Source organism: Balaenoptera musculus, chromosome 10, assembly GCF_009873245.2.
Source record: "Balaenoptera musculus isolate JJ_BM4_2016_0621 chromosome 10, mBalMus1.pri.v3, whole genome shotgun sequence".
Classification (NCBI taxonomy): Eukaryota; Metazoa; Chordata; class Mammalia; order Artiodactyla; family Balaenopteridae; genus Balaenoptera; species Balaenoptera musculus.
In genome coordinates this window covers 308,117-329,541 of record NC_045794.1, presented here as the reverse complement: position 1 = coordinate 329,541, position 21,425 = coordinate 308,117, and the positions used below count along the sequence as shown (strand labels likewise).

The 21,425-nt window shown below is 57.1% G+C and overlaps 1 protein-coding gene across 12 annotated transcripts in view; it reads right to left on the bottom strand.

Moving 5' to 3' along the window:
• Nucleotides 1-21,425, bottom strand: part of MICAL3 (microtubule associated monooxygenase, calponin and LIM domain containing 3) — a 155,130-nt gene that overhangs the window by 13,385 nt on the left and 120,320 nt on the right. For 5 of the 12 annotated variants that reach the window (XM_036865641.1, XM_036865643.1, XM_036865645.1 and 2 more), the window contains 10 exons: nt 19,790-19,924; nt 18,771-18,833; nt 16,023-16,136; nt 15,183-15,320; nt 14,913-14,995; nt 12,322-14,026; nt 11,786-11,880; nt 5,905-6,015; nt 4,749-4,842; nt 456-506 (listed from right to left, as the gene is read on the bottom strand). In XM_036865641.1, the coding sequence (XP_036721536.1) occupies nt 456-506; nt 4,749-4,842; nt 5,905-6,015; nt 11,786-11,880; nt 12,322-14,026; nt 14,913-14,995; nt 15,183-15,320; nt 16,023-16,136; nt 18,771-18,833; nt 19,790-19,924 (2,589 nt within the window). Of the gene's footprint in view, nt 1-455; nt 507-4,722; nt 4,843-5,904; nt 6,016-11,785; nt 11,881-12,321; nt 14,027-14,912; nt 14,996-15,182; nt 15,321-16,022; nt 16,137-18,757; nt 18,834-19,789; nt 19,925-19,945; nt 21,253-21,425 lie in introns of those variants that run through there. The other 7 variants (XM_036865642.1, XM_036865646.1, XR_005021482.1 and 4 more) reach the window with 6 other exon arrangements.

Sequence of the window (21,425 nt, the reverse complement as noted above, 5' to 3'; positions counted from 1 at the left end):
GAGACAGTGGAGGCCGAGCTCTCTGCGTGTTTGGTTCCCGAGTGTGGTTGGCAGTGAGCTTCCTGGGGGGAGTGGGAGGGATGTGATTCGAGGGGAGGTCATGGTAGAGTGTGTGTGTATGCGTGCGTGTTGAGTGTGTCCGTGTGTGTTCCTACCGTCAAACAACCAAACGATATTAGTGGGACCAGAGTGAAGATCTGAGGTTGACAGGCTTGGGTAGGTGAACTTTTATTTATAAAACATTAAAATAACCCCGGGCAGCAAAAGCTATCTCAGGTCTCCCCCTGGAGCACGTATGGGCAGGGGGAGGGTCGGGCATTGCTCCCTTTGAGCTGGAAAAGGGTCTGTGCTTTTGCCATCTGCTGGTTATCGGGATGACTTCTTGCTGTTTGTGAGCAGGTGCGGGGGAGGGGGGCATCAGCAGGGTTAGTTCAGCAACAGGGCTGCATACATACCACCTAGACGCAAGTCGATGAGGTCAGTGTAATAAGACTCTCCCCAATAGTCTACAACAAGGAATCGGTGAAGAGAGTTACTGCATCAGATAACCCTCCGGTCCCCGCGAGCCTCGAGCAATGAATGGCGTGAAGCATAAGAAACACCCAGAGACGCAGCAGGAGGGGGACAGGCGGCAGCTGGAAAGCATGTGTCCCCCCAGGTGCCCCCCGCCCCCCCACGTGCACACTGTAGCCACAGACCTCTGGGTGCGAGGGGTGGTCACAGAAAACCACAGGTGACTGCACTGACAAAGCGATCAGCCAGGACAGAAGCCTTGGCTTGGTCGGGAATCCTGCTGGGACTCAACCTCATCTAACTAAGATTTAAAGAAACTCAAGGGCAGATCAAAGGTTACGAACCTCCCTAATTTCCGAATATTAGAAGCCCCAGGCTGAGGGGCTGAAGGCGAAACGTGAACACCCTAAAAAAGCTGTGTCAGGAACCAGCCCTCAGCTTGCCCTGTCCACACCGACCCCACCAGGAGCAGCACTTCTGCTGGACGGCCTGAGATGCAGGAGGCCCTGTTTCTTCTGCGTTCAGGCCCCCTGAGAGCGGGCAACGGGCGGCAACGTATTCGCGTTCATCACACTCCAGGACCCCGACACAGGCGCTGTGAGCGAGGGCGGCCCCCCAGGACCGTGACGCACGCAGAGCGGAGTCGGCTGCGGTTCGCTACCCTTTCCTCCACAACTCACAATCTGACAGCTGGTCCTGGCAGCCTCTGGTTCCACACGAGGGCTCCTCCTTCCAAAACACACACACTGGAAAGCAGACTGAGGCCGATCCAGTGGGTTCCAGAGACAAAGAGGGCTTCCCAGCTGCCCCAGACCAGAAACCTCACGAGTCTCAGTCTTATCCAAGGCTCTGAAGCTAAACTTGCCGTGCGGATATACGTAAGACTCAGAACTATGCGAGCCTTCTCTGGAAGGCAGCTAGGCCACCAGTCTGACCCCGCAGAGAGCCCATCAGGTGAGATCGAATGGCCAGTTCAGGGAAGGAGCTGACCAGCACTCCTCAGCCCGAATGGCCTTCTCAAAGGCTCGGCTGAGAGCAAGCAGACTAGCAGGAGGGATGGGACACAGAAGCCCAAGAGAAGGCACAGTTGAGCCTCAAAGACGACCTCTGTCAGGTGGGAACAGAGCCCCAGGGGCTTCTGACAAGAGGGAGCCTAGGAAGTGATGTGCTTAAAAGAAAAAAAGCAAAGTACTGGGTTCCTGTGTCGAGTGTTTCCCAAATGCATTGTGGGAATCTCCCAACGGAGGTACCACAGCCCGTCTTTGAAATAGGAGACGTGTATTTGGACACAAGTTCTGGGAAGCTTAGCAGACTCTGGACCAGAATTGTGGTTTCAACCTGCTCTCTGGAAGCTTCGGGCTCTTCAAGTGCTGTTCCGGGGTCTCCCAAATACCCAATTCACAACTACTTTTAACTCATCAAAAAACTTCAACACGGCTTCCCTGGTGGTGCAGTGAGTTAAGAATCCTCCTGCCAATGCAGGGGACACAGGTTCCATCACTGGCCCAGGAAGATCCCACATGCCACGGAGCAACTAAGCCCATGCGCCACAGCTACTGAGCCTGCGCTCTAGAGCCCATGAGCCACAACTACTGAGCCCAAGTGCCACAACTACTGAAGCCCGTGCGCCTAGAGCCCGTGCTCCGCAAGAGAGGCCACAGCAATGAGAAGCCCGCACACCGCAACGAAGAGTAGCCCCCGCTCGCCGCAACTACAGAAAGCCCGCACACAGCAACGAAGACCCAACACAGCCAAAAATAAAAAACAAATAAATAAACTAATTTAAAAAAAAAAAAACTTAAACAGGACACACCACGTTCGAATCTTTGATCCGCCAATGTGTAACCCACTGAAGCCCATCAACATGTTAATCTGTGCTGCAGGTAAACATGCTTCTGTGAGGCCCCAGGACCAAGCTTCTTTTGCCCTCTGTGTGCGAGTGTCTGTCCTGCCTGTGACGTGGGGGAAAATGACACTTCATTCATTAACTTCAATCCTGGCCTGCTAGCAGAGTCTCACTCTCGGAGTGTCCTGCCAGGGTGGTCCTCCAGGGGCCAAGGTGGTCCTCCAGGTGCCATGGTGGTCCTCCAGGTGCCAGGGTGATCCTCCAGGTACCAGGGTGGTCCTCCAGGTACCAGGGTGGTCCTCCAGGTGCCACAACACATAGCACAGCTGGTTCTGGGTTCACTGTATGTTTGGGAGCATTTATCTGAGATCTCTTCTTCATAAGGAATCTGAACTGCAGTTGGATCTGTAGTGATTCCACTGAGAGAACAACTCCGACTTCAAGCTGCAGACACCCAGACCGTTCTCACTGTGCACGTCCTGAGATTCCCACGGCTGTATATGACCTGCCCCCACCTCTGAGCATCAGGTGCCCACCCTGTGTCCAGGGTTGGACTGGACATGGAGGGTATTAACCCTGCAGCTCTCCACAACCTGCATTTTCAAATTTGTGTTTATTAACATTTAAGAGTATTTTTTTTTTTTTTTTGCTTTAAACTTGAACTCATAATTTGTCTTGTAAAAAAGCTTTCTGCTGCTGATTAAAAAAAAAGTTTGAAAACCACGTAGATGAAATTCTGGTTGTATGTGTTTATGAAAAGGTAATTATCTAAACAACTAGTAAGCGGAATTTCAGCAAAATCCCAGGTCAATCTTCAGTGGTGCCTTTCCTCTGGCCCCTTGGCAGGCAGCAGACTGAGGAACGCAGCCTGCCGTGGAAATGCCGAGGGGCCGCCACGGACAAACCGCAGGGCAGCTGAAAGATATCTGAATGCCATGCGGAACCATTAGCGCTGGGTGCGCATCTGGACCTCAGAGCCCTGTGGAGCACAGGGGCACTTACGCAAACTGTGACCCCTCTCCACCTTGGCAGGAGGAATCTGAGGGTCCAGGGTCCTCCTGGCATCTTCTGCAAGAAGAGAGAGCAGAGATGGCAGGGCCCGCGGGTCCCCGTTCCCACTGTTGCAGGGCTGCTCCATCCAGGCGGTCAGGCTTGACCGAGGAGGCCGGGTCAGGGCACGCAGGGCGGGGGCCCTGCCGGGTGAACCTGAGTCCCCGCTCCTGGGCACAGGGGCCGGCTCGCCTCACGAGTCAAGTTCTCACATGTCATCTGGCGGCACAGGGAGTCCAGCATCAGTCACAAGACATCACAGCCTCATCTTCCTGCCTCGTGTCCTGTCTTCACCTGAAGGTCACCCTGAGTCGACGGTTAGCCGCACCCCGTGGCCGTGAAGGGTCAGGACGGGAGGCCTCCTTTGTGCCTGACCCCAGTCCTCCAGAACCCCACGAACGCATCCTGACACCAGCCGCTCACTCGGAGGCCAACCGCTGGTCAGTCTTCCAGCAAGATCAGAGGCAGCGACAGGCCGCATTCGTGGCTGCCTCTTCCTGATTCGCCTTCAGTTTACCCTCCGCCCGAAGCCCAGAGGACCCGCCCCCGCTCCCGAGGAAAACCACGTCACCACCTGTCCTCACCCCTGGTCCCACGACTCTAGTGCTGACCCCGGAGGCCCGTGCTCTCCACAAAGGGATGGGAAGGCGGGGAGGAATCACTAGTGCCTGGGTTGGGGCTACAGCTGGGGCTGGTCCAGTGGTTTCAAGGTCCTGAACCAAGAGGGCCTCCTGGGCCCTCGGCACCTCTTTGCTCTCCCTGAGCCCCACTGTGCTGGGCCCACCCACAGGCTCTGGGGACAGTGGTGTGACTGCACTGCCCCCATGGCTCTGCCCCAGGAAGGGCAGCCACCAGCACATGGCCCTCACAGCCACTTCCCAGGGTCTGCTCTGCTTGGGCTCTGCCCTGAGTGCCCAGCCTCCAGGACAGAGCCTGGTCCACCCGGAGCACTAGCTCCACCCGTTGGGGCGGGTGGTGGGGGGGTGGCCTGCACGAGCAGTTCTGTGATGGTTCCTTGTGCACAGCCTGCCCCGTTCCAGTCACTGTCTTCTCGAGGAAAAGATGGGGAGGAGGGAGGAGAGAGGAGGCCCAGGGCGTCAGCAGCAGATGATGAGCCGAGGGGACGGCCGGCCCTGAGACCGGGCGGGGCAGCGCCAGATGCACGGGCCTTTCTCCTCCTTTGCTTAACAGAAGCCCCAGCTCTCAGTGACAAGGGGACCAGAGAGAGAATCCTGCTGGAGACTAGCTGACTCCTAGGGGCGTGACGGGAACTAGCCTCCCGCGGGGCTGGGTGGGCTTTCCTCGGGGATCACCTGTCCGCCAGGAACCCAGCCGGTACCTGCTTCCCCACGCAGCGCCTTCTCCACGGCAACCCCTCTCTCCTCCAGCTGGCGCTGCTTCTCCTCCACCTGCTCCAGCTGCCGCTGGATGATCTGCGGGCGACATGACAGTGTGAAGGAGGGAGAAGGGCGAAGTGGCCGGGTGCCCAGAGCGCGGCACGAGGGCGCAAACACCCCAGCGGGGCTCCTGAGAGTCTCAAACAGATCCTGCTTCAACAAGATTGAAACTGCCCAGAGCAGACTTGCGCTTGCCGGGGTCAGGGGTTGGGGTAAGGGACTGGGAGTTTGGGGTTAGTGGCTGTAAACTATTAGATGTAGGATGGATGAACAACAAGGTCCTGATGTCCAGCACAGAGAATCATAGCCAATCTCCTGGGAGAAAGCACCATGGAAAAGAGTATAAAAGGAATGTATACATGTAGATAACTGAATCACTTCGCTGTACAGCAGAGATTAGCACAACATTGTAAACCAACTGTACTTCAGTGAAAAAACACGGCTCCACTCCGCACGGAGAGAGGCTTCTTAGGGATGACTGACACCCGGGAGGACCTCCCACCCCGAAGCAGCGGCAGGGACACATCTTCACACCGAAAATGAAATAAAATCCAGGGATCCGGTCATGCAGGGAACACAGATCCAGAGTAATGTCCAGGGAAAGGACGAGAAGACTGGTTTTGGAAAACCAGAGGAATATCTTTGCTGGGATTTGGACTTGCTGTTAATGTTTCTTGCCGTTGTAGAGCTTTTGATTATTGTCCTAATCTTTATGAACACAACTATATACATACGATTTCATTAAAAAACCACATTGCATTTAGGTATCTTTTAATATTTCGCATTAAAAAATTATTTTTTGTTTAAAAAAAAAACGCTGGAAGGCCTGGGACCCTGAGGACAGCTCCAACCTCTAAATCCCAGGCGTGTCGGAGGCCAGCTAGTCACAGCTGCCTCTTGCTGACAGCTCCGACAAACACACGAGCTGGCTTTACAGTGGTTCTTCCAGAGCTAGGGATCTAGGAGACTCAAAGCCTGGCCCCTCCCTTTCACCTAACCACCGCCCCCCACCCCCCCCCCCCCCCCCCCCCGCCCGCGAGGCGGCTCTGCTGGCCTCTTCTCCCGCCCTCCTGCGGGTGCGGACTCCCCGCTGCTCACCTGGGCGCGGTGCAGCCGCTTCAGCTCCTCCTGCTTGGCCTGCCTCCGAGCCGCCTTCTGCACGCGCCGGGTCAGCTTGGTGTTCAGCTCCTCCTCCGTGTAAGTCCTCGGCTGCAGGGGACGACAGGGGTTTACGCAGTCAGGGTCACGGAGGCCGCAGGGCAGGCGGGGGCGGGGTGTGCGCAGACGCCCAGACCCTCGGCCTGGCAGGAGCTCCACAGGCCAGGGGGCACCCGGAGATCCACGGGAGACGCTCCCATGGGGCAGGGACAGGAGGCTGGCTGCACAATGACTGCTGGGCAGTTAGGACAGGAGGGCGGGGCGCCTTTACTGCTGAGATCACCTGTTTCCCATGTAAGGACGTCTGCTCTTCTTTAAGACAGTGGGGGTAAACATGTTGATGAAATGTTTTCCCCAAGCCTCTTGCTTGTAGGGGGCACACAGGGAAAGGAAAAAGAGAACCCAGGATCCTTCTACTTTTTTGTTTGGTATCAAAGCCCACTTTTTTCAGATGAGCACTACTTGCAAGGTTCTTTGAAGAAGTCAGGCCTGAAGGAAATAGGGGTGCTTCTATTTTAAGTCTGAGCGAACCCAAACCAACTAATGCAGCTGGAAGAAGGATGCCGGTGAACCTGGACAGATCAGGGGTCTGCACACCAAGAGGAGGGAGGACGTGCTCTGGCAGGGCTGTGGGGCTGTCAACAACGGAGGGGCGCCCAGCCAGACAGCACAGCTGCACCTGCGAACGTGGCGTGGACGGCACAGCAAGTGTCGGGCACAGTGGGTGAATGCGGGCGACACTGAGGGACACCTTCTTTACTGCCTCCAAGAAAACGAAAAAGGAGCCTTTGCAGACTTTAAAGGAGCTTCCGAATTTAACTCAGGAGTTTATCCTGGTGATCTTTATTCTAAGAGTTCCAGTGCTAGTGGAGAGCCACCACTTAAGGACCGTCCCGGGACTCCCCGAGCAGGTACCCTGCAGGTCACGGAGCCAAGGGCTCAAGAACTCCCCATTCCTGTGGCGCCCAGGCCCAGAGGGGCCTCCCTGTCCCCACTGGCACCCGGAGCAAAAGCACCACATGGCCCCCCAGCCTGCGACAAGCAAGGCACCTCCCCGTCCTTGCCCGTTGCTGCCGTCCACACGTGCCCAGACACAGTTAGCGAGGGTTCGGCTGCCGGGCTGGGCGGGGCTGCAGCAAGGCCTTCCCACAGGGACAGGACAGCGCCTTCAATGTACGTCATGTCCTGAACATAAACCGACTTTTAAGGGGACGTGATGGAGAACAAAGCAGAACGGCAATAATAACAACGATCAAAAATTAAAAATAGAACCCAGAAATGGAGCAAAATCAGCTACAAGTTTAAAACAAACATGCACGACTACAACACATGACGGCTCTTCCCGTGTCAGCCAGGACGGCTGCATGCAGGCTGGGAGTGAGACGCCAGCAGCATCACCTCAGTGAACCCGTCTGAGTGAGGCCTGGGGTCACTCTTCTGCCGAGAAGACAGCGCCTCCTTCACTTGCCCCAAATTTCCTGTGCTCTGTCCTCAGTCCCCTTGGGTGTAAAGTAACCACAAGGTCACAGGAGCTCTTTCTCTGTGCAAGTTCAGACTCCTCCTCTGGCCGAACGCTGCAGGGTGATGGCTGGGGGCAGGTGGTGGGAGCCCCGGGTAGACTGCGTGTCACCCAAGCTCTCTGTCCTGCTGGTGTCCCTGAACAGGCCCCAGCAGCCCTGGGAGGGGGTGGCCATCTCCCGATTATACGCCAAGAAAGGGACCTAAATGGCACGAATAACAGACTTCCACCAGGGATACTGCAGGCAGTCAGCGTGGCCTCTTCTCATCCACTGAGTCGAGAAGAGAGCTGCTTGGCAGCCCCATTAAATAGCTCAAAAGCAGGAAGGGAGCGAGAGGGGCGGCCACTTCTCCCAGGTCAGGGCCTCCCGGAGGCCACACCTGGCCATGTGTGCACATCCTGCCTCAAGCCAGAGTGAGGAAGGTTTTCATTATCAGAACAAGGCAGTTAAAAAGGAGGCAGGTAATTTCCCCATGTGGCATGTGAAAAAATCCAAAGGAACTAGTAACTATAGCCTGAGGACCAGCACTTATCTATTAAATTAAACAGGGAGACTGAATAGCCAAAACAACCTTGAGAAAGAAGAATGGAACTGGAGGAATCAGGCTCCCTGACTTCAGACTATACTACAAAGCTACAGTAATCAAGACAGTATGGTACTGGCACAAAAACAGAAATATAGATTGATGGAACAGGATAGAAAGCCCAGAGAGATAAACCCACACACCTTTGGCCAACTTATCTATGACAAAGGAGGCAAGGATATATTACACAATGGAGAAAAGATAGCCTCTTCAATAAGTGGTGCTGGGAAAACTGGACAGCTACATGTAAAAGAATGAAATTAGAACACTTCCTGACACCATGCACAAAAATAAACTCAAAATGGATTCGAGACCTAAATGCAAGACCGGACACGATAAAACTCTTAGAGGAAAACACACGCAGAACACTCTTTGACATAAACCACAGCAAGATCTTTTTTGATCCACCTCCTACAGTAATGGAAATAAAAACAAAAATAAACAAATGGGACCTAATGAAACTTAAAAGCTTTTGCAAAGCAAAGGAAACTACAAACAAGATGAAAAAACAACCCTCAGGATGGGAGGAAATATTTGCAAATGAATCAACAGACAAAGGATTAATCTCCAAAATATATCAACAGCTCATGCAGCTCAATATTAAAAAAAAAACCACCCAATCCAAAAATGGGCAGAAGACCTAAATAGATATTTCTCCAAAGAAGACATACAGATGGCCAAGAAGCACATGAAAAGCTGCTCAACATCACTAATTATCAGAGAAATGCAAATCAAAACTACAATGAGGTATCACCTCACACCAGTTAGAATGGGCATCATCAGAAAATCTACAAACAAATGCTGGAGAGGGTGTGGAGAAAAGGGAACCCTCTTGCACTGTCGGTGGGAATGTAAATTGATACAGCTACTATGGAGAACAGTATGGAGGTTCCTTAAAAAACTAAAAATAGAATTACCATATGACCCAGCAATCCCACTACTGGACATATACCCAGAGAAAACCATAATTCAAAAAGACACATGCACCCCAATGTTCACTGCAGCACTACTTACAATAGCCAAGTCATGGAAGCAACCTAAATGCCCATCGACAGATGAATGGATAAAGAAGATGTGGTACATGTATACAATGGAATATTACTCAGCCATAAAAAGGAATGAAATTAGGTCACTTGTAGAGATGTGGATGCATCTAGAGACTGTCATACAGAGTGAAGTAAGTCAGAAAGAGAAAAACAAATATCGTATATCAACGCATACATGTGGAACCTAGAAAAATGGTACAGATGAACCGGTTTGCAGGGCAGAAATTGAGACTCAGATATAGAGAACAAATGTATGGACACCAAGGTAGGAAAGCGGTGGGGCGGGGTTGGGGGTGGGGTGGGGGGGTGGTGGTGGTGGTGGGATGAACTGGGAGATTGGGATTGACATGTGCACACTAACGTGTATAAAATAGATAACTAATAAGAACCTGCTGTATAAAAAAATAAATTAAAAACTAAAAAACAAAACAAAACAAACTCAAAATGGATGAAAGACCTAAATGTAAGACCGGATACTATAAAACTCCCAGAGGAAAAATAGGCAAAACATTCTTTGACATAAATCACAGCAATTTTTTTTTTGGATTCATCTCCTAGTGTAATGGAAATAAAAGCAAAAATAAACAAATGGGATCTAATTAAACTCAAAAGCTTCTGCACAGCAAAGGAAACCATAAACAAAACAAAAAGACAACCTACGGACTGGGAGAAAGTATTTGCAAACCATGAGACCAACAAGGGATTAATCTCCAAAATATACAACTAGCTCATACAGCTTGATATCAAAAAAACAAACAGCCCAATCAAAAAATGGGCAAAAGACCTCAACAGATATTTCTCCAAAGACATACAGATGGCCAACAGGCACATGAAAAGATCTTCATCATCGTTAATTATTAGAGAAATGCAAATCCAAACCAGAACGAGGTATCACCTCACACCGGTCAGAATGGCCATCATCAAAAAGCCTACAAATAATAAATGCTGGAGATGATGTGGAGAAAAGGGAACGCTCCTACACTGTTGGTGGGAATGTAAATGGTGCAGCCACTATGGAGAACAGTATGGTGGTTCCTTAAAAACTAAAAAATAGAACTACCATATCATCCAGCAATCCCACTCCTGGGCATATGTCTGGAGGAAACCATAATTTGAAAAGATACATGCACCCCAATGTTCATTGCAGCACTATGTACAATAGCCAAGACACAGAAGCAACCTAAATGTCCTTCGACAGAGGAATGGATAAAGAAGACATGGCACATATATACAGCGGAATATTACTCAGCCATAAGAAGGAATGAAATAATGCCATTTGTGACAACGTGGATGGACCTGGAGATTATCACATTAAGTGAAGTAAGCCAGAGAAAGACAAATACCATATGATATCACTTATATGTGGAATCTTAAAAAAAATGATACAAATGAGCTTATATACAAAACAGAAATAGACTCACATAGAAAAAAAACTTATTGTTACCAAATTGGAAGTGGGGGAGCGATAAATTAGGAGACTGGGATTGACAGACACACACTACTATATATAAAGTAGATAATAAACAAGGGCCTACTGTAGAGCACAGGGAACTCTACTCAACACTCTGTAATAACCTATAACGGAAAAGAATCTCAAAAAGAATATATGTATATATATACACACACATATATGTATAACTAGATCCCTTTGCTGCACACCTAAGATTAACACAACACTGTAAATCAACTACACTTCAATTAAAAAAAAAAAAACGCGCTGGTGCTTCACCGGCTTCTGGGGGTTCAGCCCCCGGAACGTGGCTGCCAGCTCCAGGGCCAGTGCTCACGCCCTGGGCCAGGCCGCGTGCTTTGATTGTATTTGAGTCAAACTTAGGCAGAGTGGGAAACGTGAGTTATCTCTTGTTGACAGGGCTACAGATGATTTTTTAAAAATCTGTATTAATTTTTCTATATAAACATTTTAAATAAAAATAAGTCATTTTTAGTTAGTTTTTTGCTTTTTTAAATGAAACGAAACTCAGAGGTTTCACAGCCGCCTGCAGCAGGGTCGAGGAACCACGTGCCCCAGTGCGCAGACCCGAGGCTCCCGTGGGGGTCTGCAGGAGGCTCCCCACCCGCCGGCTGACGCAGCCCCATGCTCTGGGGGTGCCCCACGCCCCTCAGTTCTTACTCTGAAGATGCTCAGACCCGCAGGAGACGGAGAGGCGGACGACACCCTTGCCCACCTGTGCCTCTTCTCCCGAGTCGCCTGCAGACGCCACGGCCCTTCCCCTCACAGATGCAGCTCGTGTGTCCTCAGCACAAGGTGCCTCCCACGCAGCTCCCGCACCCCAGTAGCCTACTCGGGGCGGAACCGGGGTGACGTTATCACGTACCCGGACACAACGTCGTGCCAGGTCAGCACGTCCTGGGCGCAGCCCTGACTTCAGTGTTCCCTACGCGGCCCCCGGCGAGGGGGAGCTCGTGGGATCCTAGGGCTGGGGTCCCAGACTCGCTGTCAGCGTGGATGAGTAGGGCGCCTGGGGCCCGGGGACAGCTGTGGTCAGAGGGACGCGCTCCCCCTCAGACTGGCCCTGACACAGGCGGCTCGGGCCCAGAGGAGAGCTCCCGCCGTGTCTCGGCCTGGACACGGGCAGGCGCGGGGCTCAGCTGCGCGTCGGCTGGGGTGGGGCGCTGAACAGGGGACGGAGTCGCAGCCGCGGCCCACCCACCTCTCTCCTGGACTTCTGGGAGGTCCGCTCCAGGACATCGTCGCTGGAGATGTCCGAGTCCTCCGAGCAGCTCAGCTGGCGCCGGGGCCGCAGCTCTGGGGGGGCAGAGGCAGAGCAGGGACAGTGACCAGTGGCCACACGGGGTACTCTCCCCACTTCCACACCCACGGCAGCCCAAGGCAGGCGAGCGGAGGTGTGGTTCTCCCCGACTTGGGTCTGTCCCGCACCCGGAGCCACGAGCCTGGATGCTGACGCACATCCGGGCGGGACTGGGCCCACACGCACCGCAGGGGCGCCGTCTGGCGCCAGCGCCCGGCCACTCACCATCAGGCCCTCCCTGGGAAGTCACAGCCACCCCGACGGCCCCCGCCCAGCTGCACGCTGGTTTCAGAACGTCCTGCTGGGTTTAGTTTCCTTCTCCCTAGGAAGCCCCAGGGGAGGGGGCAGCATGGGAAGTGGGTCTTTCGAGGGAGCTGCAGGGGCTGGAAGGCCCGCACCGTGCGCTCTGCCCGGGAGGGGCCCCCGTGCTGCCGTACCTGCTCTCGCGACAGGAGACGCCCCCGGCTTGCCGGCATCCACGGTGGCCCCGCTGGAAGGGGTGCTGGGGCGGGACCTGCCATCGCCCTTCTTCTTCTTGTCCTTCCTGTACCCGGAGAAGACGGACTTCCACAGGGACCTGGGCTTGGCTGCTGCTTCCTCCAGGGCGCTGGGGCTGGGCCTCTCCGGGGGCCGGCCCTCACCCTTGGGCTTCTTCTCTTTCTTGTTTCTTCGGGGGGAGAAGAGGGACGATCTCTTCTTGCTCTTCCCGCTGGAGCCCTCGGACGAGGTGACCGAGCCGTCCAGGCCCCCTGAGTCCGAGGGAGGGGACGGCACCTCCTCACTCGTGGCCTTGTGCGTTGGGGTGGGCTCCTCGGGACCCTTGGGGGGCACGGCGGTGACTCTGCGGGGCGCCGGGGTCCTGGGGGCCCTGGGGGTGGTGGCCACGGTGTCCATCTCCTTCATCCTGCTCAGCTGCCGGGCCATGGCGTCCCTCAGCGCCGGGCTCCGCACCGACTTCTCCCGGGCCCGCATGCGCTCGGCCGCCAGCTCCTTGGCCTCGGCGGAGACCAGCGGCAGCCCCCGCTTCTGCGGCGGGACCCCACTCTCGGGCCCCCGGGCGCTCTCCTGGGCCAGGGGCTGCTCGGGGCAGGGCCAGCGGGAGGGGGGCGTGAAGAAGGGCTCCTGCAGACTCGAGTCCTCCGTGCGGTCATCATACGTGTCCTCCACATCGTCCGCAAACGGGATCTCGTCCACGCTCTCCACAAATGGCTTCGGTGCCTCCTCCGGGGGCGGCCGGGCGGGCTCCCGCGGGGTCCGCGCGCACGTGGCCGGTGCTCGGGGCTCCGAGGCTGCGGGCTGCCCCACCAGGGCCGGCTTCCCGTGAAGGGTGGCGGGCTCCTCGTCGGGAGGCGGGGGCGGCGGGCTGGAGGGGGGCGTGAGCATGGTGGAGTCGGAGGTGCTGAAGCTCTGGCTGCCGGGTGTCCTGGTGCGGGAGGAGCTGCCCTGCAGGCCCAGCCCCGAGCTGCTGGACAGGTCTCTGTGCTCCGCCCGGGCGCCCTTCGGCTCCCTGCCAGGTGGGGACCCCGGGGTGGGCAGGGAGGGCTGGGCCCCCCCGGCAGCGGGCGGCCCCAGCCTCCCGGGGACGGGTGTGGGTTTCAGAAGCCAGGGTCCCTCGCCCTGGGGGAGCTTCTCAGCTGGAAAGGCCTGCAGGGGCGCGGGCTGGAACCCGGGCTCGGGTCCAGGGCCCCGTCGCACGGGCGTGAGCCCCAGGCTGCGGCGTATCTCTGCGCTCTTCATCCAGAACTCTGCCACCAGGTCGCTGCGTTTCAGGGCCTCATCCCCAGGGAGGGGGCTGCCCAATGTGTCCTTGGTGACCCCTTGGCTCTTCACGGGGAGGGGGGCCAGGGGTGTGGAGGTTCTGGCCGGCACAGGCTGGAAGCGGATGGGGGACACGGTGGGGGACGGCACAGTGGCCTCGGCGGACGGCTGAGGCTGGGAGCAGATGGGGAGGGGGGCCAGCGGGGACCGGCGCTGTGGGCTTGCAGGCGAGGGCGGCGTCCTGGCTTCGGGCTGTGATCGGACGGGTGTGCCGGCTGTGGGCTCCCCATGGGAGAGCTCTGGCTTTGGCTCTGGTTCTGGCACAGGGCTCTCCGCAGGCAATCCCTTCGTGGCAGCTGCAGAGGCGAGCGGGGCTCGGGCGTCCTGTGGGAAAGCAAGGTGACAGGAGCTGCTTAGAAGGCAGGGTTCTGACGGGCGTGCTCTCCCACCAAGGGCCTGAGCTTCCTGAAACACCCTCTCCATACGGGGTACCACGATCAAGGGCCAGGAGGACACCGCCCTTTTTGATCTGTCTGTCAAGCTTCAGAGCCCCTCACCCAGTGAACACGTGAAGCTTTCAGGTTTGGTTCATCCCAAACGCATCCGGTTCTTTGGGCCCTGAACTGACAACAGCCAAAGGATGCTAACGACAAGCCCCAGAGCTCCGAGGTCTCTGCCGTGAGACTTAAAACAGCATCAATCGCATTCTGCCTCCCGGACTGTCCTTCCTGCCACGCCCCGGCCTCACTGCAGATGAAACCCCCCAAATCACCTTGCTCCTCAGGACCCCAAAGACCAAGCCAAGTAGCCCCAGGCCTCGAGCTCCGGCCGCCCTCTAGATGGCCTCCCCTAAAACGTGCTCCACAGGACACAGTGTTGCTATCTATTTACGGAGCATCCTGCAGTGCGTAGTTCAAAGACCACTGGTCACCTGGACAAGTATTTTTAATTTAGAAAATCATACGTTCATTTTAGCATAATATTGAGAAAAAACACATCTGTTGTATCAAACCAGTAATCCCACAAATATTACCGTGTTACCTTAAAAATGAGTTTATGTTTAAAACGGCGTGCTGTGTGGACACACAGAGAACAGTGGTGGGAAGCTCGGCGGTGGGACTGGCACACAGCAGGCCACACCGGGCCGGAGCCCCAGGGCCACTCCTGTTTTCAACAGCCCATCAGCGCAGGGAACAAAAAACTGGGTTCACACCAAGGCCCCTAAGGAGTCCCATCAGCTCTGCCTCCAAAGTGGGCCCCAAACCCTTACCTGTGCCCTGGGGCTGTGGGCTGGGGAGGACAGGACCGAGTGCTCCTCAGGGGACCGGCTGGGGCTGGAGACTGGGGAGCGACCTGAGAAAACAGACGCAGGATTTGCGAGAGGAAACACCCGCTCGCACTGCAGCGGGGCTGCTCCCAGGGCGTCCCGGCCTCGGCCGTGTCACCAGTGTAGGATCTGCGTCCAAAGGTCCAAAGGTGAGCTGCACAGGTGCCACAGGGGAAGGGGCCGTGCAGGGAGGGGAGGGGCTCGCACACAAACCTCTCTCTGGGCGCCTTGCCGAGGCCGGTGGTGGCTCCTCCTCGCCTTCAGACACCCGCAGCTCCAGTCCCACTCCCGCCACCACCTGCTGCAGCTCCGTGTCGGTCTCTGACGGCACGTCGTCCGACCAGTGCTGACCTGCCGAGGGAAGCGAGCACAGACCTCCAGTGAGGCTGTGCTCCTTGCCAGGCTCCCGGGTCCTCAGAGGACAGCCACCAGGACATCAGCTGCAGCGTGAGGTCCAGCCAGCTCTGCATCCCGGCCAGGCGCTGCCCACTGGTCCCCCTCCTGACACTCGTCCATCAACACAGCATCCTCTGCGACGCGGAGCCCCAGGACGCCCGTGGCACCCCCTCTCTTTTGAGGGTGCGGGCCTTCCTGAGCACACGGACGGCTCCACAGGAAGGACCAGCCTTGGGGACTCGGAGCCCTCCCAGCCCTGCCGCCCCTGCCGCCAGTTCCAGGCTCCTAGCACCCAGCCCGCCCGTTCTCACCTCCCAGCCCAGTCCCTGCCCCTCCCCCTCAACGCCACCTCCTCCTCGTACCAGCTTCCAGAGGCAGCAGGTGGATTAAAGGCCTCGTAGGAAGCCCTGAATCTGCTCGGTTTCTCCCCATGACTCAACGAGTGCAGCCCACGTCCAAAGGGTGAGTGAAACGACACGCTTTCAGATTAGTGGCAGAACAAGGAAGGAACCAGGAGCCCTAACGGCCGCTCCTCTGAGCACCTCACTTCCGTTTTAATGTGCGTTCCGTCTTCCCTGAGCTCAGACCACTGCGACCCCCTCCCCAGGAGGAAGAGGGTGGGCACCACGGTTGGGGGAGGCTCTGGGGTCCCCGTACCATCATCCAGCTCTGCGCCAGTGTCCCCCGTGTCCCCATTCTCCGCTGCCTCGCCTTCTACCTCTGCTGGCTCTGAGTCCACATCTTCCTCCAGGTCGTCCTCGTCAAACGGGACTGCAAGGCAGAGACGTTCAAAGGAAGGAAGAGGAGAGAGACGGACGGACAGACGGACAGACAGACAGACGACAGACGCATCGGCAGGGGATTCCCAGGGCTGTCACGTGACGACCACAAGGCGAAGAGGGGAGAAGCCTGCCTGGGCGGGGGTCGGTGGGCCGGGAGGTCTCCGAGAGCAGGGTGGGGCCTCCTGAGCACGGATCAGGCAGGCACCCAGCTGCACCGACCGCTTTGTGTGCAGGAGTCGCTTAAGCCTCGAGGGGGCTGCTAACCCTGCCTCTCAGGGAGGACTCGGAGCCCAGGCAGCTGGGGGGTCTGTTCGCAGCCCCACCGCTCAGCCTGGCAGCAGGGCCGTGTGCAGGGGGGTGACCAACCGGCAGGGCTGCAGCCCCGCTTGGAAGAATCTAGACACGTACTTTTTTTAAGCATAAGAGAGAGGGACAAGGGGATGTGGAAAGTTCGTTTTTTGGACTCAAGACCAGCCCTTCAGCGCTGCAAAATGTGGCAAAGCTTCATTTCTCCTGAGCAAGGAGCCTAACATACACACACACACACACACACACACACACACACACACACACACACACACACGCACACTCACACCTGTTCCCAACCCTGCACAAGAAGAACTCAGACTACAGTTCAGGTTACAAGGAGGCAGCAGGAAGCAGCCACAGCCGCATCGCCCTGCCTGGACCAGGAGTCCCTCCTCCCCGGGCGCCCTGGGGGCTCTTCTCGGGTCTCCTTTCAGGAAAGGGGCTGGCCTTTGACCCGCACATACTTGGCCTGAGGGTCAAGCCCGGCAGGCTGGGCAGCAGAGGAGCCCGCTGAAACGCAAGGCCAGGCCAAAGGACCACAAGACCCTCGACGGCCAGCAGCCCGGCCTCATGAAGCTGTGTCCCCGGCGCCCGGGGCCGTGCAGTAACCAGCAGTGACCGTGAGCGGCCACAGCGTCAGAGCACAAGGAAACTGGGGACAAGACAGCCGTGATGGCCTGGAGGTGGGCACCTCTAGGTGCTAGGACTGTATTTCTTGACCCAGGTGGCAGGTGGGTGAGCCTTGGTGTTTTTAAGTAATTCCTTAAGCTGTTACTTATCCTCACCACCCCTTCGGTGCACTCGGCTTACTAAGACGAGGTGATGGTGCACACCCGCCCTGGAGAGTGCTATGAAATCGGCCTGGGACGGACGAGGCAGGGCCGGGACGCCCTCCTCTGATGACGGCATTTGCCGGGAGAAGCCCTGCGGCGAGCACTCAGTTACTTCCACAGACTGAGACCTCTGTGCGCTAGCATTGCTGCTCCCTCATCACACGCCAGGGGAGGGGGCTTCTGAGGCGAACAAGCCTCTCCGCCCCGTGCTTCCTGGGGGACAGCGAGCTGGCCGCCGATGGGGCAGAACCCGGGCCCACCCCACGGCGGGTGCCCGCCGGGCCCACACGCGTGCTAGAATCAGTCTGCGAGCGGCCGGGCATTGAGAGGCAATTTTACACGCTTGTGTTGGCAAGTCCATTGGAAGCAAGCGCGGCATGGGCTCGCCAGCCTGGCGTGGCTCCAGACACAGGACACTAGAGCCGCCCAAGCCCAGACCTGGCCCTGCGGCCCACAGCGGTTCTCCTGCTCAGAGAAACATCTGCGCAGACTCGGGGTTAGGAGTCTACGGTCCTCAGCGGCGCCCTGAAAGGAACGACTGTCACACGCATCAAAACACACAACAAGCATCAATGCAGCAGCAGCAACGCTGAAAGAGACACAGCTTGAGGGAGGGAACTGGGGGTTAATCCAAGTTAGGACGGAGCGGGCGCTAGAAGCAGCCACACACAAGGAAGCAGGCGGCGCCGACACGCTCAGCTCTGGTCTATTCGGCGGCCGCTGGGACGTCCCGATACCTCAGCCTCGTCCAGCCGTCCTGGGGACAGAACTAACTAGGAGAGGGTGCCCGCAGCCCTCTCTACAGCTCAGCGTGAAGGTGCCTCCTGACCTGTGAGCCGAGGAGGACAACGGGCGGCTGGCAGGCGGCTGGTGGGGCAACCATCCTGCCTGCCCGGAAGGGGCACCCGGCCCTTCTGCATCTCACAACCGGTGGGGGCCAAGGCTATCCCACGTCCTGCCCGGATGCCAGGGCCCCTCGCTGAGAAACGCCCACCCCCCCCGAAAAGTGCACTGAGGACAAGCAAGGTCTCTCGGCTCCCTCGTGGCCTGAGAGCTTGCAGAGAGCCCTGCACCTCGGCCTGCAGACCCAGCCTGGCCCCCACCCCAGTACTGACTGCCTCAACCGTGGCACCCCGGGAGGTCTGCTGACCGTTACGAGAATCCTCCAGCCCACACCCCGCCACGGTCCAGCCTCATTTCTGCAGACTCTGAGCCCCAGTGCCGCACACAGTCCTTCAGCTTCGGCCTCCCCCGATCTCTACTAACGAAACACGCCCACCCCCGCCCGACTGCACTACTGCTCTGCGTGGCGCGTGTCTGGTCCATGCAAGGGCGGCGGCCTGAGCGAGGCATGCACGTGCCCCCGCCCTCCGCCGCGCATGCACTAGCGGCAGCACCGGAAGTCCAGGGTTAAGGGACCAGCAGAGCTGCCAAGAGAGTGGTTATGGTGAGCGGGCAGAGAACGAACATCACCCGACAACCTCCGGAGACCGACTCCAGCCAGGCCTGCACTGCTGCACGGCGAACGGAGGGAAGGTCGGGCCCTGAATTTGAAACAGACGATAAATACAAAGTTACACAGGAGTAAGCGTTCCTGGCGAGGAGAGCGGAGGTCCTCCTGGAGTCCACACGGAAGAGAGACGGACGACGTTACAGCCCGAGGCCCGTCCGGCACCGACCAGGGACAAGCGGGGCGTCGGGACAGGGAGAGGAGAGAGAGCACGGGGGGTCAAGGCGGCGTCCCCGGTCAGCAGGCTCTCTCTCGGCTCCTGCAGAGCTGCTGGGTGTCTATGCGGCTGCAAACGTGGTTAAAGAGGTGGGCCTTGCCTGCGGCGAAGGTGGCTACCTCCCATGAAGACCGGGCCACCCGCTCTGTGCCCTCGGCACCCTGCAGGCTGTGTCCCCAACAGGCACTGAGTGCAAACGTGGAGACAGGTGAGCAAGAGACAGAGGGCGAAGCACCAAGGTGGGCATGCCGAGGTCGGGCACGGGAAGGACGCCCCCAATGGTCTCCAGGTTTTCCTTTCCTTCCTTAAAAGAAGCCAGAACAAGGTTCATCATCATCCTGCCGTGGGATGCAGAGCACCTCCCCTAAAACCTAGAGCTGGTAACCTCCTTGATATAAATTTCTTCTTAAAACTTCATTTCAGTCCAAGGTATGGTCCCTTGACCCCATCCTGTCCGCGCACACTCAGACCGAGACACAGCGCATGAGGAAAAGCACAGGACATTCCTCCAAGTGGAGAAGGAAGAACCCTGCCTAGTGACACGGGCAAAGTCAGCAAATTCTTGGTTTTCCCAACGTCAAGTTCACTGTTTCGCATCAGCGGACAACAGCCCATCTCTTACCCACCGAGACTTCACATATCCTCTGACGAGAGCCCAAGGAGCTGGCTCTTACGTGTGAGGAGCCCGGGGGCCCCGCCCTACAGAAGAGTCCCCGGCAGCCCGAGGGGAAGCGGGACAGAGGTGCCAGGCACCCTGCGCCCGGAGGAGTTACCTCTGGAAGGAGGGGACTCAGAGGCCGGTGACACTCGCTCCTCCTGGTTCTCACGAATGTGCGTCCAGTGCACGTCAGCCTGGATCTCCAAGGGATCGGCTGGATTTACGAGCTGCTGCAGCCTTGGGCTCCCAGCTAGTGTACCAGGTTCGAGGGGCAGAGGAGATGAGGAAGGGAGAGATGATGGGGAGGAAGGGAGAGATGACGGGAAGGAAGGAAGGAGAAAGTAAACAGTCCAGGGAAGGAAGGATCAAACACCACAGGAGAGGAAACAGAAGGAAAAGTTACCATATTTGCCAGGATCAGTTTGAATCAGAAAGAGGCAAGAATTGAGAATAAGCACACGCACACACACGTGCAAACGCACACACGCCCGACTTCTACTCATTCAACTTGATTCAGTCCCTTCAAGCCTCATGCAGCTGTCGATGTGGATGAAGAGTCCTACACTTCCCTCCGATGCAGAAAGTACCTTCCTTTCTGAAGCTCTTTTCATCTTAACTGCGTCTGAGGGACCCAAGTGTCCAGTTAGGAGAAAAGAGCAGATCACAACTGGCCTCTGCAGGGCCAGCCTCCCAAGGTCCCAAGTACGTGGCTCTGTTGGCCACAGAGCCCGTGCCTATGGCCACCTGCCACGTGGACACAGAGGTGGGGCGGGACAGGGCAGTTCTGCCACGAACCAGCCGGCTCACGCGGGGCAGACAGTGACGCTGTCGGGATTCTAGTTTTTATCTTATGCAGCTAAAGAGAAAAACATCCCCTTCTACAATGGGCCTCATGCAGCATGCTGGGCTGAGGCGGGGGTGGGGTCAGAGAAGGCTACGGTGGGGGGGAAGCGGAGTCTGTCCTGCAGACCCCAGAGCGCTGGGAATTCACGGGAACAAGAAGTCAATCCCCCTTTGCCCTTTCTGAGGTCAAAGCCCTCTTCCCGAACACTCTACTGGTGCCCCGCTGATCCCCCCTGGACATAAGACTCCGCTTCTTAGCCAGGTGAGAACTCACCAGGGGCCCCGCCTTCAGGCTGTTCTTGCTCTCGGGGCCCAAGGAATCTGCATGCACCCCTGCCCCGAGGGCTCCCATAATCAGTGCTTGGACCATGCCATACAGTTGGCTTAAAATAAGGGACAGCCAGCAACTTGGGGGAGGGGACCCTACAGGAGGGAGGCTGGCTTTTCGGGCAGCAAGAGCAGGTACCACCTGATCAGAAGGACTCTCTACTGGGCAACCTGGCTTTGGCCTTGGCTTTGGCTTCATCACGAAAACGACAACCTCCTAATCTCCAAGCAACAGGGAACGTGACGTGGGCAGAACTCACCGCTAAGGCCACCGAACGTGGATGGGGGCTGTGCTGGGCGTGGGGTCGCAGCCCTTGCGCTCTCGTGGGAGCCGCTGGCCTCTAAGGGCTTCCTCTTGGCGGTGCTGGACGGGGCTGAGTCACAGCAGCCACCAGAGAGCCCGACTGTCTTCGGACCAAGACATTAAGTCAAGGAGGAAACGCAGGCCCCTTCTCCACCTTCCAGGCAAGCAGGGGAAGACAGCGAGCCTTCTCCCCGGGGCGTGCCTGCGTGCCGCCAGTGCATGCAGCCTTGGGGACTCATCGCCCAGGCACAGGGGAGGGGCTCCGGGCGCCTGTGCT